Source organism: Equus quagga, chromosome 13, assembly GCF_021613505.1.
Source record: "Equus quagga isolate Etosha38 chromosome 13, UCLA_HA_Equagga_1.0, whole genome shotgun sequence".
In the NCBI taxonomy this organism is placed as follows: domain Eukaryota; kingdom Metazoa; phylum Chordata; class Mammalia; order Perissodactyla; family Equidae; genus Equus; species Equus quagga.
In genome coordinates, this window is record NC_060279.1 from 37,978,381 (window position 1) to 37,998,055 (window position 19,675).

Below are 19,675 nucleotides of genomic sequence, written 5' to 3' on the forward strand. Positions count from 1 at the left end.
CATTTTGTAAAATACAGAGTATTATATGGATATGAATAATTACTACGGATTGAGTCCAAGACTGCCTTAGTTTTATTCAGGAAACCTCACTATTTGTAACCCAGGGATTCCTTTTTCCGAAATTGTATGAATTCTCCATTTCCTTGGTTCCGTATTCCGCGTGTCTCGCGGCTAGAAGGATCAAATGTCAAAGTAAACCGCTGCATCTCATCCCCGAGTTTTGTTTTGAGCAGGATAGCTCCGCGGACAGAGAAAGCGAGATAATGCCTTTAAATTTTTTTGCCAACAATTGACTTACTAGCCCTGTGGCTTCATTCCGCCCTAAAACAAGATGGCGCCTAGAGCTTAGCGCATGCTCCTTGACGCCCTGACGCCGCGCACCGCGACTCGGGGGCGCGCACGTCAGTCGCTGCCGTTGGCTGACTTCCGGTGGTACTGGAGCTGAGTTTCCGCGGGATCGGGTCCGCTGGTGAGGCTTCTGCGTTGCGTGCCCTGGGGCGGGGAGAGGCAGGTGGGAGCTGGGTGTCCGGGCAAAGGATGTCCAGGCTGAGGGGGTTGGGTCTGAGCGCTGGCGTGGGGTGCATTGACGGAAGGCAGGGGTGTGAAGGTGTCTAGCTGGGAGTGGGGACTTGGGCCAGCTCTCGGCGCCGAGGTGAAAAGCCCAGTGAGGACCCCTTTTTGCAGTCTTTTCCCAGGAGAGGCCCGCCCTGGGGCTGCCTCCGGATTCGCTTCATTCACCCTGTTGGTCTGACTCCAGTTCCCAAAGCGGGGGCCTCTTTAGAGCTGCTGCTGTGTTTGAAGTGCCTGGGGCCGATCCCTCGCGCTCTACTTGCTGCTTGCCTTTCTTTCTTTCTTTTTTTCTTTCTTTCTCTTTCTTTTTCTTTTCTCTTTCTTTCCTGGACCTCAGTAATTCTTCTGTGAAATATGGGGCTCCCCTAAACTACTACTACTGCACTTCTTACCTACTCACTACCCTCCTTCACAGGGATCAACGGAATCTTAACGTGTTTATTGAACTTTAATAACCAAGATAAGGACATCAGTTGATTTGGGGTGGGAAAGGAATCTCTCCTAGTGTCCTGGAGAAACTGAGTTGTGGTGGTTTAAAACTGACCTTATAGTTCAGACTCTTAGAATTAGAGAGAACTTTATTTTGCAGTCCTCTAGTCCAAGCCTTCATCTAGTGTCCTGATGGCTGGGCATTTAGACTTTGCTTGGACATCGTTGGTGGTGAAGAATTCACTGTAACACAAGGCAACTTATTCTATTCTTGGACCTATTTTATTGAGAGTAAAATTTTTTCTGGGTGGAACGATGCAGTCACTTTCCATATAATGTTTAACTTTTGGTCCAGAAGCTGCACAGAATAAGCACAGAATAGGAAGTTCATGCTCTCTTTTATTTGTTCATTTGTTTAGGGAACATTTGTTGAGTATCTCCAAAAGGGCAGATACTGCCGAGTACTAGGGGTACTAGTAGAAAGAGTCCTTTTCCTCAAAAGCACATAGGTTTAGGGGGAGGAAGATGGGAAGGAGACAGACAAGAGGCAGTCACAAAAGTGATAAGTACTGTAAAAGAAGTTTGCGAACAGGTGCTATTAAAAATATAAAAGAAGGTACTCTCCAGTTTAGGTTAGTGTCGCCCTTAAAATGTGATAACTGGAATTGAAGCCAGGAATCTAGAAGTAACATAATATAGAGAACAGTGGGAATCTCTCTTGTTTTCAACACAAAATTTCTGTTAACATCACTAAGCTTTTTAAACAACCAAGCTTTGCTTTTGGATTGCTTCTGTTAATGGAAATACCTGTTTATGAAAACAATAATAGCGAACATTTATTGATCTAATAAATTATTATGTAATGACGTAGGTGCTATTTTTATTTCATTTTATAGCTGAAGAAACTGAGATTCAGGTTAAGTAACTTATGCAAGGTCACAAAACTGGAGAGAAGCTGACTTGGGAAACAAATCCAGACAGTTTGACTCCACAGTTTGCTCTCAGCATCATGCTAGTCTACCTCCCTGATGGTAATAATAATGACTAACACTTACTAATCACTTACTATTTCATTCTTATAACAAATGTATGAGTTATGAACAATTATTATTTTTTATAGTTGAGGAAACTGAAGTTAAGAGAGGTTAAGTCACTCAACCAAGATAACACACTAATCAGTAGTAGACTTAGGATTTGAACTGTGGCCCTCTAACCACTCTCTCTCATCTCCCACCTAATGGGAGATTGTACATTTGGTGTAAAGTACTGTGTTCATGATGGAACATGAATAAGTGAAAAGATATTTGAGGAAATGTTATCATTAATTAATATGAAGTTGATAACAACTTGCTTTTATCTTTTCAGGATGGAACAGAAGTGGGCCTTTTAAAATGTTGCCCTGTAAGAAGAGAAGAACTGCAGTGACGGAGTCCCCACAGCATCAAGGCGGCCAGGAGGAAGATGACTTAGACCTAGAGTCAGCTGTTAAACCAGCATCTGACCAGGTTGAAGACCTGGGGTCAGTGTCGCCATCCTGGGGTCCAAATCATGGCAGAGCTGCTGGCCTCGAAGTACAGTCTGTGCAGGATGCAGGAAATCAGCTTGATATGGAGGACCCATCTTCAAGCTCTAGGGTGCTCACCCAGGACGCAAATGCACCGCTTCTAGAGGCTGTTGATGTGGCCGCCTCTCAGGGAGTCACTCTGCCTTCCTTGGACACTTCCCAACCCCTTAATGTACACATTGGTAGAGGAAAACTCCAGGCCACTGGCTCAAAGAGAGGGAAGAAGGTTACACTCAGGCCTGGGCCAGTTACCCAAGAAGACAGAGGTGATCATCCTGTCACAAAGGAGTCTTTTTCAGGAGAGCTTAGTGAGGAAGTTGAGGAAGAAGGAGGTAAGATGTGAAAGGTCTTTAGGCTCCATTTTCCTTGTCAGTACCAGTTTGCCATTGCTTTTGCCGTTGTCATTGCACTCTGCAGTTTCTGAAAGGGGATATTGGTGTGGAACTGGAACTGTGGTGCTCATAAGGGTCGGCAGTGAACTTTATGAATGGATGGAGACTGTCTTCTCCCGTCCCATTCTCTAGATCCTCGTCTGTATCCTTTTCTTTCCTTTGTCTTGTCCTTTCATTCTAGAGGGATGAACTGTGTATGGCTTTTGTGATTTGGTGGGTATCCAGGAAGTGGGGCTTGTGGAGGAGGAGCAGAAGCTTAAAGTGAAAGACTACTGCCTGGGACATTGGGTAAGGCTCTACAGAGTTGACACAACCCTTAGGACTTGAAGGAGGGGTTAGTTTGACAGAATGGTGGCATAGGGTGGCATAGGCCAAGAACAGTGTGCGCAGAGGCAGAAGAGGATGGTGACATAGTTGTTGGAAGAAGTGGTGAGAGATGACTTCAGAGTGGTGCATTGTGTTTAGATTGTAAAAGACTTTGTTTCTCATGCTCAGGATGAACTTTTCCTATAGGTGATAGCCAGTTAATAATGGATAGTCTTTAGCGTTCTTTCCTATAAGAAGCATAAGGCATATTTCTACCTCAGGAAGCTCATATAGTCTAGTTTGGAAGACAAGACATAAACACTTAATTCATTTGGAGCAGTTTAAGACAATATATGATTAAGTGCTAGAGTGTGTGGTACAGGTAATTAGGATTTTTGAAATTGGAACTTGACAAATTGATAGGATTTGATAGATTGTGGGGAAAGAGTGGAAGTAGACTAGTATATTCTGCAAACATGTAGAAGTGCTGGGTTTGTGTGGGAGTGTGGCAGGGCTTCACATAGAACGGGTAGGTCCATGTTACCCAGAGCCTTGCTGTTATCTCCTTCAGACCTTATAAAGGATGGGAATAGGAGAGAAAAGGATAATGATGCCTGAGAAAAGGTTACACTTGAAATGTGATGATCTTGGAGAGTAGATTTAGGAGAGTTTTTTGAGAGAAGGCCATCAGATGATGGAATTAAAGACGGAGGGATGCAAGCACCAGTGATGATTTTTGCAGTGGGAAATAGCTTGAGGAGGCAGCAAGATTCTTGAATTTTTTTCTTCAAGCTAGGTTGTATTTGTGACATGAAGACAGGAGGAAGTGGAGGAAAAGACAAGATTAAAGTTCTGGAGAAGGAGTGGATAATTAAGTAGGGGTTCAAAGTCACTCAGCTATTGAGGAGTGGGATCTAGAGATATTTTTAATGGTCAGTGTACACATATCCAAGTGTAGATAAGTAAAATAAACATTAATGGTTTAGGATTATCTGTAAGACTACTCCCTTTCAATAAGCTGGATAATTGAAAGTTGATTCTACCACTTTGCACTTTAATTATCTGTATATACAAGTAATACCAGTAAAAGAAGTACATTATGATTATCCAGAATCCTTTTTTCCCCCAAGTAACTTTTTTTTGCTAAATAGAAATGTAACATACAAAACAAAGGAAGAAAGAAGGAAGATTGAAAATTCATATACGTGCATTTTGGAAAATACTGAAAACTTTAAAGAAGAAAATAAAGATCACCCATAATCTTACTACTCAGATTAATTTCTATTAAAGTTTAGTGCATATTCTCTTTGGTTTGCTTTCTTTCTTTTTTTTTTTTTTAAGATTTTATTTTTTCCTTTTTCTCCCCAAAGCCCCCCGGTACATAGTTGTGTATTCTTCATTGTGGGTTCTTCTAGTTGTGGCATGTGGGACGCTGCCTCAGCGTGGTCTGATGAGCAGTGCCGTGTCCGCGCCCAGGATTCGAACCAACGAAACACTGGGCCGCCTGCAGCGGAGCGCGAGAACTTAACCACTCAGCCACGGGGCCAGCCCCTGGTTTGCTTTCTTTTAAGTAACAGTTTTCTGATTATGTAGAAAGAAAACCCCAGAAAAAACATCTGGATTATTTTGAAGTATCAGCATTTTGTTACGGTTGACATACTGTTAAATCATGTTTCTAGACTGCAGGTGCTAGTGGTTAAACTTTTCTCTGTATCGGTGTTTATTCTAATAGAATTTTAATTGTTTTAAAATTGATTTACGGGGCCAGCCTGGTGGCATAATTGTTAAGTTCACACACTCTGCCTCAGTGGCCCAGGGTTCTCAGGTTTGGATCCTGGGCTCGGACCTACACCCCACTCATCAAGCCATGCTGTGGCACTGTCCCACATACAAAGTAAAGGAAGATTGGCACAGATGTTAGCTCAGTGACAATCTTCCTCAAGCAAAAAGAGGAAGATTGGCAACGGATGTTAGCGCAGGGCCAGTCTTCCTCACACACACACAAAAAATTGATTTACATACCCTAATTTCTACTTAGGCTTTTTTTATTTCTATGCCTTCTAAAAATGATTAACTTAGGGAGAGTTCAGCTTATAATTAGTTGGTTTATACAGTTCTCACCTAATTATTTTCATGTTATCAATTTGCAGTTCTTAGGCTGGCAGTAGACAAGTTACAGATATACTCTGAATTAGGCTTTTTCTTCTCTCTCTTCCCTTCTTGACTTCTCTTTCTAAGGTCTTTCAGCATCTAGCACATTGATAGAGGAAAGGAAGAGTGGGATCCAGAGGGGTTTTTTGAAGGGGAGTTAAATTGAGAAGCAATGTGATGGAGTCAGAGAAAAAAAGGTTGCAGAGAAAAGGCACATTTTCTCTGTGTGGAGTATGGGGCTGCTGATAAACTGTAGGAACAGTTTTAGAGTAGTTCCAAATATGCGTTAGGTAGTACGAGTATCAGTGGAAGCTCCACCTCCCAAAGTGAACTTCTGCATTTCGCTTGGATGTAAAGATTCTGGTATTTTTGTTTGAGAAGTCATTTGTGTCAGTTCAGCTGTTAAAATGTTAGACATCATCATTAATTCTAAAAATTAGTAAAGACTGTTGATTAAATGGGAAAGCTAGGCTGTGCTCTTGATTAAAAGTTCCTTCTTCTAATAAATTAGGCTGAGGAGCCGGCCCGGTGGCACAGCGGTTAAGTGCGCACGTTCCGCTTTGGTGGCCCAGGGTTCGCTGTTACAGATCCCGGGTGCGTACCTACACACTGCTTATCAAGCCATGCTGTGATAGGCGTCCCACATAGAAAGTAGAGGAAGATGGGTTAGCTCAGGGCCAGTCTTCTGCAGCAAAAAGAGGAGGATTGGCAGCAGATGTTAGCTCAGGGCTAATGTTCCTCAAAACAAACAAACAAAAAAGAAACTAGGCTGAGAGGAATTTTGATTTGATGGATTTAGGATTCAACTCCTTGTTGTACAGTCCCTGTTAAAGCCAAAGCCTTTAGGCTTTTTTTTTTTTTTGGAGGAAGATTAGCCCTGAGCTAACATCTGCTTCCAATCCTCTTTTTGTGGAGGAAAACTGGCCCTGAGCTAACATCGGTGCCCATCTTCTTCTTTATATGTGGGATGCCTACCACAGCATGACTTGCCAAGCAGTGCCATGTCCGCACCCAGGATCTGAACCGGCGAACCCTGGGCTCCCGAAGTGGAACGTGCAAACTTAACCACTGTGCCACTGGCCCAGCCCCCTTTAGGCTTTTTGACATTTTGGAATAATCATGGGCAGTAAGATTGAGAGTAAATACAGTTAAGGATGGATTCATGCTTTATTTTTAAAAAAGGCTTTTTTTCTTTGTTGGGCGAGAGTGTCCTCCAATTTAAAATCGTGTTTATGCCAGTTGAAACTGCTCATGTTCATGAGCTAGCAGTTCAAAAAAGTATAAAGGCTATCTATTTTGAATGGAGCTCAGTGACAAATAACTTGATCTCTTTTTGAAAAAAAGTTTTTTGACTATGTAGTACTTAAACATGGAAAAAAATTTGTAAATACAGAAAGTACACAATGAAGTTAGGGAGCCTTTCACCCTGTCCTCTTGTTCCTCAAGTTCTCTTCTCAGAAACAGTCACTGTTTAACAGTTCCCTGTGTGCATTCTAGAGATAGTCTGCGTATGCACAAGCCTGTATGTATTCTTTTTCCGATGACAACTTGATTCGGTTTGCTTTTGATATGTATGAATGTTTGCCTTTTTAATTACCCTCCTCCCCAAAAAAGAAAGCTTGCACTCGTTAAGAGTTGAGGTGAGAAAGGAGAAAGTTGTCTAATGAACTGTAGAACCATATATTTGTAATTTTATGGTGATTTTTACTCTAATGCTCTGTAAAATTGATTTACAAAGTCAGAAAGTTCAGGACATTTTATAATGTCTATCATTTATAATTGATTAAATGTGGTATTAATGGTTATCTATATAAAATGTCCCTTTATAATCAGGAATATACCCCCCCAATTATAAATCTGATTTTTCCATAGGAAAAAAAATGCATAGCTCAAAGTGTTTTAGAACTAGAAAGACCTCAGCAATTATCTAGTTCAATTTCCTGACAGTACAGATAAGTGAATTGGATCTGAGCTTTGATCTCGATATTTTTCCTAAGATACTGTCTTTAAGAGAGAGGAATGCCTGTATTAACATTAATGTGCATCATTAATGAAGTAAACTAACTAAAAAGGACTTTATATTGAGATGCATATTTCTACAACAGTGTGTGATTGAGAATGGCCAAAGTGTGGAGCAATATTTGTGATTTTTCTAGGAAAACCTCAAATGCATTCTGGAGGGGAGATGCCTTCACTGCCATCAGGCAGCCACTCTGCAAAACCAGGGGCCCAGCCTAGGAAATCATCTCAGCCAGATGTCTCTGTCTCTTTTCAAGAAAAGCCACTCAGGACTCTAGCTCACCACGCTGAAGAAGAGATAGAGGATGGTGGACTCTTTATTCCAATGGGTAGGCTTTCTTTTTCTTTTCTTTTTTTTTAATTTAAAAATCTCTCTTTACTGAAGTACAATATGCAGAAAACTGCACATATCCTAACATATCCAAGTTCACTGAATTTTCAAAGACTGAATACACCCATGTAACCAGCAAGCAGATCAAGAAACAATATTACCAGTACTCAGAAGTCCTCTCTCTCAGTTATTACCAACACCCTACCCATGGGTAACCATTATCCTGATTGCTAGCAGCATAGATTAGTTCACCTGTTTTGTACTTTATATGAATGGAATCATATGTAGGTTTCATGACTGCCTTTTTCCATTCAACATTATGTTTATGAAATTGGTTCACGTTGCTGCATATACTTGTAGATTGTTCATTTTCATTGCTGTATAGTATTCTATTGTTTGGATCTTCTACATTTTCTTTATCTGTTCAACACCTAATGGGCATTTGGATAGTTTTCCAGTTGTAGGCTACTCTGGGTGATGCTGCTGTGAACATTCTCCTCTAAATCTTTTGGTGAACATATGCACTTAATTTTGGTTGGGTGGAATTGCTAAGTCATAGAATTAGGCCTTAAACATTTTTTTAAATATTATAATTTTTATTGTGAAATATAACACATGCAAGTGAATAAAGACTTCTTTATTCAACTTAAATGGTTTTAAAGTGAACGCCTGTGATTTCTTTTTTTTTCCATTTTCTCCCCAAAGCCCCCCAGTACATAGTTGTATATTTTTAGTTGTCGGTCCTTCTAGTTGTGGCACGTGGGATGCCACCTCAGCATGGCTTGATGAGTGATGCCATGTCCACACCCAGGATCCGAACCAGCAAAACCCTGGGCCGCCAAAGCAGAGCGTGTGAACTTAACCACTCAGCCACGCGGCCGGCCCCTGGGATTTCTTTTTCTTATTGCAAATACTAAACCTTCATTACTGTATAAGTTAGAAGTAATGATAGTGGACATCCATGTCTTGTTTCTGAACTTGGAGGAAGGTATTCAGTATTCCTCCATTATGTAAGACAATAGTTGTAGGCTTTTTATAGATATATTGTATCAGATTAAGGACATTATTTTCTTTTCCTAGTGTTCTGGGTTTTTTTGAGGAAGATTAGCCCTGAGCTAACATCTGCTGCCAGTCCTCCTCTTTTTGCTGAGGAAGACTGGCCCTGAACTAACATCCATGCCCATCTTCCTCCACTTTATATGTGGGACGCCTCCAGCAGCATGGCTTGACAAGCAGTTCAGTGTCCACACCTGGGATCTGAACCCGTAAACCCAGGACCGCTGAAGCACGACGTGCACATTTAACCGCTGCACCACTGGGCTGGCCCCAAGAGAGTTTTATCATATATTGAATTTTGTCAAATGCTTTATTTAATCTCTGTTAAGATGATCTTATGGTTTTCTCCTTTATTCTGTTGGAGAGTTAGATTGATTCTTTTTTTTTTTTTTTTGAAGATAGTGAACTTAATTTTTTATTTATATAAACAATTGTGGCCAAAGAAGAGATGGAAAGATAAGATAATGCAACAACAACAAATACCTTAGGTAATTATTTCTTCTTTAAATCAACCTGATTGAGGCATAAATTGCAAACAGTAAAATGCCCTCATTCTAAGTGTATAGTTTGATGAGATTTGGGAAATGTATACAACTGTGTTACAGCAAATACAATCAAGATGTAGAATGTTTCCATGACTTCCAAAAGGTTTACTTGACCCCTTTTCAGTCAATCTCTTCTCCTTACCTTCTGCTCCAGGCAAATATTACTCTGCTCTCTGTCTCTACAGATTAGACTTACCTTATAGAATTGGCAAGATTGATTCTTTTTTAATGTCAGGTTTATTGAGATATAATTTACATACAATGAAATTTGTTCAGTGAGTTTTGAAAAATGTATATAGTTATGTAACTACCACCACAATCAGTATATGGAACATTTCTCTCACCCCCAGAGTTTCCTTGTTCCCCTTTGCAGTCCTCCATTCTCAACCTTTGGCAACCACTGCTGATCTCATTTCTATTCTTACAGTTTTGCATTTTCCACAATGCTCTATATATGATGTTACACAGTATGTAACCTTTTGCATCTGTTATCTTTCATTTAGTGTAATGCTTTTGAGATTCATTCACATTTGTTCCTTTTCATTGTTGAGTAGTATTCTATTGCATAGATGTACCACAGTTTATCTGTTGACCAGTTGATGGACACTTGGGTTGTTTCTTGTTTTTGCCTGTTATGACTAAAGCTGTTAGAAACATTCACATATGGGTCTTTGATAGACATAAGTTTTCATTTTTCTTGAGTATATAAGTAGGAGTGGCATTGCTGGGTCGTATGATAAATGTATGTTTGACTTTATAAGAAACTGTCAAACTGTTTTCCAAAGTGGCTGTACCATTTTGCATTCCCACGAGCATTGTATGAGATTTATAATTGATCCACATCCTTGCCAGTGTGATGCATTTGTAATTGATCCTCATCCTGCCAGTTGTCAGACTCTTAAATTTTTTCTATTCTAGTAGGTATATTTCCTGGTGGTTTAAACTTACATTTCCCTAATGAATATAGAGCATATTTTCATGTGTTTATTGGTCATTTGTAGCTCTTTTTTGTGGAAATACTTGTTCATTATTCTGTTGTTTGCCTTTGTTTCTTTTGTGATTACTACATATCTGGCAGGAGATACTTTGAAATTATGCATATATCTTGTTTCTCCTCAAACTTTTGCCCACTAAGCTTAGCATCCATTGGTGGATCGCCTGCAATGATTATTACTGTCTTATTCTAATGGTGATTTTCTGTTTTTCTCATTACTTCTGCATTTATTAATTGGCGTTTTTCTGTAAAGAAGAGCTGTCCCTTCTCCCTCACTTATTTATTTATTCAATTCTTATGTGAGTATGGACTCATGTATATTTATTTTATTTGAGTTATTGTGCTATACTATCATTATTTCTTTTGCTCAAATTGTTTTGACGTTGGCCATGGGGAGCCACTCCAGGTTTTACTTTTATGGATTATGCTTTTGGTGTCATATCAAGGAACTCTTTGCCTAGTCCAAGGTCACAAAGGTTTTTTTCTGTTTTCTTCTAGAAGTTGCATAGTTTTACATGTTACATTGAGGTATATGATCCATTTTGAGTTAATTTTTGTATAATGTGTGAGGTATATTTGAAATTCTTTTTTTGCATATGGGTGTCCAGTTGTTTCAGCACTAGTTGTTGAAAAGATTCCTTTCTCCATTAAATTACCTTTGCAACTCTGTGAAAAAAAGTCACTTGGCCATATTTGGGTCTTTTCTGGACTCTCTATTCTGTTCTGTTGATCTATGTGTCTGACCTTTCACCAATACCACGCCACCTTGATTACCATAACTTTATAGTAAGTCTTGAAATCAGGTAATCTGAGTCTTCCAGCTGTGTTCGTTTTTTTTAACAGGATCTTTGGGCTGTCCTACATCCTTTGCATTTCTATATAAATTTTAGCATTGGCTTGTTATTTCCCTCAAAAATACCTGCTGGAATATTGATTGATACTGAATCTGTGGATCAATTTAGGAAAGTTACCATCTTAACAATATTGAATCTAATCCATGAACAAGCTGTATCTCTCTATTTAGGTCTTTTAAAATTTGTCTCAGCAATATTTTCTGGTTTTTAGCATATACATTTTTCACATATTTTCTTAGATTTATGAAACACCTAAGTATTTCTTTTTTTATGCTAATGTCAGATTTTCTTTTCAATTTCCAATTGTTCATTGCTAATATGTAGAAATATAGTAGATTTTGGTATTGGTGTATCTTGTGACCTTGCTATAAATTCACTTATTAGCTCTGTATGCTTTTCTGTAGATTTTTTGGAAGTTTCTTACTTAGATACTTATGTCATCTGTGAATTAATTCTTTTTCTTGTATCTTTTCTGTCTCCTTTTCCCTCTTTCTCCTTCTCCATCTGTCAGTCCCATCTTGCTGTGCACTGGCTAGGACCTTTAGTACAGTGTTGAAGAGGAGTGGTGACAACTGCCATCTTTCCTTTGTCCCTGATCTGTTGGGGGAAATGCGTTTATTGTTTCCCCATTAAGCTGTAGGTGGTTTATCAGATTGAGGAAGTTTTCTGCTATTCCTAGTTGCTGGGAGTTTTTATCATGGATTGATGTTGGGTTTTGTGAAAAGCTTTTTCTGCATTTATTGAGATTATCTTTTGTTTTTGTTTTTGCTTTTAGTCTGTTGATATGGTGAATTCTGTTGATTGATTTCAAAGCAATTTTGCATTTCTGGGGTAAACACTCCTTTTGATTGTAATATGTTACCCATTTTATATATTGCTGGATTTGATTTGCTAATATTTTGTGAAGAATTTTTGTGTCTGTGGTCTGTAGTTTTCTTTTCTTGTAATGCCGTAGTCTGGTTTTGGTGTTAGGGTAATGCTGACCTCATACAATGAGTTTGGAGGTGTTCCCTCCTCGTCTGTGTTTTTTTTTTTTTTTTCCTTTGGAAGAATTTGTATGAATTGGCATTATTTTTTCCTTAAATGTTTTGTTGAATGCACCAATGAAGCTCTGTGGGTCTGGAGTTTTCTTTGTAGGGCATTTTTAACTGTAAATTCGATTTCTTTTAACATATATAAGGCTATTCAATTATCTATTTGTTCTTGAGTGAGCTTTGACAATTGAAGTCTGTCAAGGTATTTGTCTGTTCCATCCAAATTTTCAAATTTATTGGCATAAAGTTTTTCATGATACTCTTTTTTTTTTTTTTTGGTGAGGAAGATTGGCCCTGAGCTAACACCTATGGCCAGTCTCCCTCTTTTTGCTTAAGGAAGATTGTTGCTGTTCTAACATCTGTGGTAGTCTTCCTCTGTTTTGTGTGTGGGATGCCGCCACAGCATGGCTTGATGAGCAGTGTGTAGGTCCACGCTTGGGATCTGAACCCATGAACTCTGGGCCACCAAAGTGAAGCGTGCAAACTTAAGCATTATGCTACTGGGCTAGCCCCCCTTTGTTATCTTCTTAATTCTGTAGGATCTGTAATGATGTCCCTTCTTTTATTCCTGATACTGTAACTTGTGTCTTTTTCTTAATCATTCAGGCTAGAGATTTTTCAATCTTGGTCTTTTCAAAGGAGAAGCTTTTGGTTTCATTCATTCATTTTTGCTGTTATCTCTTATTTTCTTCTGTCTACTTGCTTTGAGTTTAATTTGGTCTTTTTCTAGTTTCTTAAAGTGGAAGCTTAGATTACTGATTTTAGACTTTTCTCATTTTCTACAAATAGTATTTAATGTATCACTTTGTCTTTAAATACTGTGTTAGCTGTGCCCCACAAATTTTGATATGTTGTATTTCATTAACTTCAGTTGACAGTATTTTCTGATTTCCTTTGGGATATCTTCTTTGACCTGTGAGTTATTTAGAAGTGTGTTGTTTCATTTCCAAATATTTGGAGATTTTCCAGCCATCTTTTTGTTACTGATTTCTAATTTAATTCCCTTGAGTTCAGACCATACTTTGTGTGATGTCAGTCCTTTCATATTTATTGAAGTTTATTTCATGGCCCAGAATATAATCTTTATTGGTAGCTCCTCCATATATATTTGAAAAGAATATGTACTCTGTTTGAGGCACACTGTTCTGTAAATGTCAGTTAGGTCAAGTTGGTTGATAGCATTGTTCAGGTCTTCTCTGTTTCTACTGATGTTCTTTTTTTTTGGTTTATTTCATCAATTGAAAGGGATATTGAAGTCTCCAAGTTTAATTGTGGATTTGTCTATATTTCCTTTCAGTTCTAACAGTTTTGACTCTACGTATTTTAAAACTGTTTGTAGTTGCATACGCCTCATAACATACATTGATTGGGTTTTGAATGTTAAAGCAAACTTGCATTTCTGAGATAAACCTATTTGGTCATGATGTATTAGACTTTCTGTATACTGTTGGATTCCGTTTCCTAATATGTTATTTAAGGTTTTTGTGCCTTTGTTTATGAGAGATATTGGCTTTAGTTTTCCATTCTTAGAAGGTCTTTTTCGTGTGTCAGTATCAGGGTTTTACCGGCCTTATAGAATGAATTGGGAAGTTTTCCATCCTTGTCTCTTCTCTGGAGGAGTTTATGTGAGACTGGTATTGTTTCTTAAATGCTTTTAAAAATTCACCAAGGAAGCTATCTAGGCCTGGAGTTTTCTTTGTCAAAGACTTTTAAATTATGGATTAAATTTTTAAATAATTATAGAACTGTTCAGATTTCTTGTTTCTTTTTGTGTCAGTTTTGGTAAGTTGTGTTTTTCAAGGAATTTGTACATTTTCTCTAAATTGTCAAGTTTGTTGATACAAAGTTGTTGATAATATTCTTATTTTGGGATTTCTAAGATTTTTAATGATGTCCTTTTTAAAATTTCTGATTGGAAGTCTGTGTGGGGCTTTTTTGTTGATAACTATGCCTAGAGGTTTATCAATTTTATTAATCTTTCCCAAGAACCAACTTTAGGCTTTCTTTACTGTTTTTTCTATTTTTGTTTTCAATTTCATTAATTTCTTTTCTTTATTATTTTCTTCCTGAAACTTACCTTGGGTTTGATTTGTTCTTTTCCAGCTTCTTGTAAGATTTTCAGTCCTTTTTTTCTTTTCTACTATATACATTTAAAGTTATAACTTGCCCTCTAAGCATTGCTTTAACTGTATTCTACAAGTTTTGATATGTCATATTTTTGTGTTCACTCATCTTAATATATTTTCTTTTTTTTCTTAAGATTTTATTTTTCCTTTTTCTCCCCAAAGCCCCCCAGTACATAGTTGTGTACTTTTAGTTGTGGGTCCTTAGGTGTGGCATGTGCGATGCCGCCTCAGCATGGCTTGATGAGTGGTGCCATGTCCACGCCCTGGATCCAAACCAGCTAAACCCTGGGCTGCCAAAGCAGAGTGCACAAACTTAACCATTTGGCCACGGGGCCGGCCCCATCTTAATATATTTCTAATTTCCATTATGATTTCTTCTTTGACCTATGGATTATTTAGTGATATGTTGCTTAATTTCCAAACATTTGAGCGTCTTCCTAGTTATGTTTCTTTCTTTATTTCTACTTTAATTCCATTGTGGTCAAAGAACATATTCTGTGTGATTCCAGACCTTTGAAGATTGTTGAGACTTTTTTAGCATATGGTCTGTTTCACGTGCCTTTAAAAAGAACAGGAGGGCTGGCCCCGTGGCATAGTGGTTAAGTTCTGCACACCCTGCTTCGACCACCCACGTTCATCTAGGTGCAGACCTACACCACTTGTCAGCCATTCTGTGGTGGCGACCCACATAGAAAGTTGAAGAAGATTGGGACAGTTATTAGCTCTGGGCTAATCTTCCCTGGCAAAAAAGAAAAAAAAAGAATATATATTTTGTGGGTGTTTTAAATATATCATTTAGGTGAAGTGTAATGTTCTATATATGCTTGTACGGTTAAGTTTGTAAATTATGTTGTTCAGATCTTTTATGTCTCTACTGATTTCTTTGTCTGCTGTTACTGATTGACCTTTCTTAAAATCTCCAACTGTGATTGTATCTTTCTTCTTTTTTGTTCTTGTCAACTTTTGTTTTATATATTTAAGCTGTATTATCAGTTACATACAAATTTAGAATTATCTCTTTCTGTTGAATTGACTCGTTTAGCGTGAAATGTTTTTATCTCTATCTTTATATTCTTGCCTTAAAGTCTGCTTATCTGATATTAGTGTATACTTGGGATAAATATTTATATTCTTTTGCTTTCAACCTTCTTTGCATCTTTATATTAAAGTGTATCTCTTATAAGTAGCATATAGAATTTTTAAAAAGCCTTCTCTGATTATCTTTCCTTTTAATTAGATTGTATGCTTCATTTATATTTAATGTAACTTCTGATGTAATTGATATGGTCTATTTTCCTGTCTCTTCTTTTTCCCTTTATTTCTCTTTCTTTTGGGTTAAGTACTTTTATTTTCATTTATTAGCTTTTTAGTTTTATATTTTTTCTTTTACATGTTACCTTATAGAATAACAATATGCATCTTTGAAATTATTACAATCTACCTTAAATTAGTACTTTTACCACTTCCCAGATAATGCAAGAACTTTACAACAGTTTCACTCCATAAATCTGTTCCTGCCTTTTGTGCTATTGATGTTATATTTTACTTCTTCACATGTTTTAACCCCCACAAGACATTATTATTATTGTTACTGTTTGTTTTTGGGGGGGGCACCTGAGCTAACAACTCTTGCCAGTCTTTTTTTTTTTTTTTCCTTCTTCTCCCCAAAGCCTCCTCGTACATAGTTGTATATTCTAGTTGTGAGTGCCTCTGGTTGTACTATGTGGGACACCACCTCAGTATGGCCTGCTGAGCAGTGCCTTGTCTGCACCCAGGATCTGAACTGGTGAAACCCTGGGCTGCCGGAGTGGAGTGCACAAACTTAACCGCTTGGCCGTGGGGCCGGCCCCTATTGTTACTATTTTAACCAGTCAATATTCATTTATATTTATCACATCATTAACCTTTTTGATACTCTTGATTCATCCTGAAGTTCTTCTTTGCTTTGCTTTCATCTGGGATCATTGTTTTCATCTTGAAGAACTTCCTTTAGTATTTCTTGTGGACCTGGTCTCTTGTCAGTGAATTATCTCAGCTTTTGTTTGGAAAAATCTTAGTTTTGCCTTCATTTTTAAAGATTATTTTCACTGGGTATAGAATTTTAGGTTGCAGTTTTTCCCCTAGCACTTTAAAACGTATGTATTCTGTTGTATTCTGGTTTCTATTGTTTCTGTTGCGAAGTGAGCTGTTAATTTTGTCGTCACTTTGATAGTGTGTCTTTTTTTCTTTGGCTGCTTTTAGTATTCTTCTGGGTTGTTTTTCAGCATTTTGACTATTATGTGTCTAGTTTGGTTTTCTCTTTTTGTCTGCTTGAATCTGAGATTTGATATCTTCCGTCAGTTTAAAAAGTTCTTGTCAGTATTTCTTTAGATATCACTTCTGTCCCATTCTCCTTTTCTTCTGGCATTCCAATTACGTGTATGTTAGATCTTTCACCCTGTCCCATATGTATAATGTTTTTTTCTGTATTTTCTTTTTATTTTTTCTCTTTATGCTTCGGTTTCTGCTGTTCTGTAGTCCAGTTCACTAATTCTCTATTTTGCTTTGTCTGATCTGTTAAACCCATCTGTTAATTTTTAATACAAGTTTAGAACAATGGATTCTATGTCTTTGGTGAAATTACCTTTTTCTTTATTTTCTTGAATTGTATTAATCATAATTATTTAAAAATCTTTTATCCAATATCTGACTCACCAGTAGTTTTTTTTAAAATTGTCTTCTTCCCCCTCTCCCTTGTTTTGGCATTTTGGTTCTGTTTTTAGCATGTTATAATTTTTGATTGGATGCTGGCCATTGTGGATGAAAAATTCTAGAGGGTTTGGTGTTATCTTCATCTAAAGGGTTATGTTTTCTTCTGGCAGGCAGAAATTTTAGAGGATCACTTAAATTCTGCTTAGCATTGGTTTTATGCTATGTTAAGGCTAGTCTGTTTCAACTTTCTTCTTATTCCGAGACTGTGGCCTGTATTCCTAGTGTGTGGTTCTTCTGGGGTTTCAGTACTGCTAAGAAAGCTTGTAGTATTTATGGAGACCTTCCCTCCTTTGCAAGATTTCAGCTATAACCTCTTGTCTTGCCAACACTGTGGAGTGAGAAATTTCTGCATTTGGTCTTTAGCCTCCTCACCACTCTCTCTCCTGCTGAGTTTCTTGGAGTTTCATCTTGTGTGTGCACAGCCTAAGAGTCAAGCAGAGTCTTAAGAGAAGTTTGAACAGAGACTTTTTTGGCTCATTTTTTTCTTGGTTTCCTCTGCAGAATTTTATCCCTCAATTTCAGCTGCTTTGGCAGCCCCAAATCTCTGGCTTCTTAGCCATGCAAGACTGCTGCTTTCAACTTGGGTTTTTTTATGTGCTTCCTTTTTCTAAAGGATCACGACCCCTTAAATCCTTTCTGTGTGTGGGGGAGGGTTGTTCTCCAGCGCCTTCAGACTGTTGTATATATTTTATCCCACTTTAGTATAGTTTTATGTGGTTTTACAGTTGTTTTTGGTGGGAAGGTTTCATTTGATAACATAATGTCCTGGTGTGATTTTGACAGGACTGTGAAGCATCTGTTTTTATATTTTTACTGACTTCACCTACTTTACAATGCATTTAAAGTGCATTTTACTTTCGATTTATTGGTTACATCATTAGATCTACTTCTCAGGGAATATCTAGTTTTTAGCCACCTTCCACCTTTCTCATGGAAGGCAAAATTAGATTTTCTTCTTTATTTTTTCGAGTCTGATCTTTATAGAGTGGCTTCCTTTTTTATTTCAACTCTTTAGCGCTCTTAGGGGCTGGCCCTGTGGCCGAGTGCTTAAGTTCGCTTGCTCTGTTTCTGTGGCCTAGGGCTTTGCTGGTTTGGATCTTGGGTGTGGACGTGGCACCGCTCATCAAGCCGTGCTGAGGTGGTGTCCCACATAGCAGAACTAGAAGCGCTTACAACTAGAGTGTACAACTAGGTACTAGGGAGCTTTGGGGAGAAGAAGGAAAAAAAAAAAGAAGAATTCTTAGAGTCAGTGGTATCCCAATATTTTAAAAGTAAGGTAAATGATTAGTTCTAAAACAGAATAAGAAATAGTTGAATTGTCTGTTCTTTTTTAGTCTGTGTAATGTGTTGGAATTTGGATGTATTAGATTTTCCATACAAATAAATATTCCCTAATAAATTCAGCATTAAAATCAGAGAAATATGTGTGATGTAATTTAGCCAATTGAAATGGTTTAACCCCACAGTGATTGCTTTGAGTCTATAAGATAACCATTCTAAATGGAATTATACTGTTGATTTTTCTGTGAAAAAATATTTTCTGCAATGAATTTTATTTCCACTTTAATTTTGTGATGTTTTCTTCACAATTCATTTAAATTATTTTTTATAGTTCAGTTTTACTGTATTTTTATGGGGACTAAACGTTTTTCAGTGTATATTTTAAAGCGCTACTTGAAGTGTGGTCTGAGAACCAGTGCTAGTTTGAGAACTGTTTGTTACTGGTTTGAAACAAAATAATTTATGGGAACTGAGAGTAAAAGTTTAGAAATGTTGTAACATTTGACGTCATGGCTACATTCTTATTTTATTTTATAAAAGTGTGTGTCTGCGATGGGTTGTTCAAGACTAGTTCTTCATCACATATAGTTTGAAAAACAGTCTTGAAGACTTTATTTGATTTGTCAATTTGATTTCTCATCAACTATATCTATATAAACTTTTATGAATTTTAGCTGCTTCCATTCTAAGTTTCCTTTTTTGGCCTTTATTTCTATGAATTTTGATTCATTTTGGAGATCTAAATTTTGTGAAGGAGATTTTACTTTTTTAAATTAATAACAAACTTTATTATTTCTACTATAATATTAATAGTTCTGATTTGTGTCTTTCAAACTTTTTTTTTCCTGGATCAGTTTTGCAGTTAACAGTGTTCCTAACAACATGATGGATATGAGTATAAAGCTGAAGCAAAACTTCCTCAGGTGTCAGAAATCCTTTTCTTGTTCTGCAACTGCCAGGTCATTGGTAAAATGCTGATAAGATGAGAAGGAAAGGTGGACATTGGAAGCCAAGAACTGGCTAGATTGGTCTCTGTGAGAAAGGATGCAAGAGAGAAGGGAAGGGCAAAGAAAGGAGATCTAAGGGTGGTGAAGAGAAAGAGTTTTGGAGTTTATTGAGAAAAGGGGTAAATGAGGTGAGAAGAAAAACTTTGGGAAAAGATATGTTTACAAAGGTTTTTAGAAAGTTTTGTTGTATGTTATGCTATGTAATTCCCTTTTTGCTGCTTTCTCAAAACACCAGTAATAAAGAGCTTTATCATTTTTTTGATAC

The 19,675-nt window shown here is 37.5% G+C and overlaps 1 protein-coding gene across 6 annotated transcripts in view; it reads left to right on the top strand.

The window, feature by feature from the left end:
• The first annotated feature begins 359 nt into the window (after nucleotides 1–359).
• Nucleotides 360–19,675, top strand: part of LOC124249718 (GON-4-like protein) — a 66,013-nt gene continuing 46,697 nt past the window's right edge. For 2 of the 6 annotated variants that reach the window (XM_046680964.1, XM_046680963.1), the window contains exons 1-4: nucleotides 368–469; nucleotides 1,896–2,030; nucleotides 2,365–2,895; nucleotides 7,569–7,760. In XM_046680964.1, coding sequence (XP_046536920.1) covers nucleotides 1,928–2,030; nucleotides 2,365–2,895; nucleotides 7,569–7,760 — 826 coding nt within the window. In that variant the 5' untranslated portion in view covers nucleotides 368–469; nucleotides 1,896–1,927. Of the gene's footprint in view, nucleotides 470–1,895; nucleotides 2,031–2,364; nucleotides 2,896–7,568; nucleotides 7,761–19,675 lie in introns of all 6 variants that reach the window. The other 4 variants (XM_046680961.1, XM_046680962.1, XM_046680967.1 and 1 more) reach the window with 3 other exon arrangements.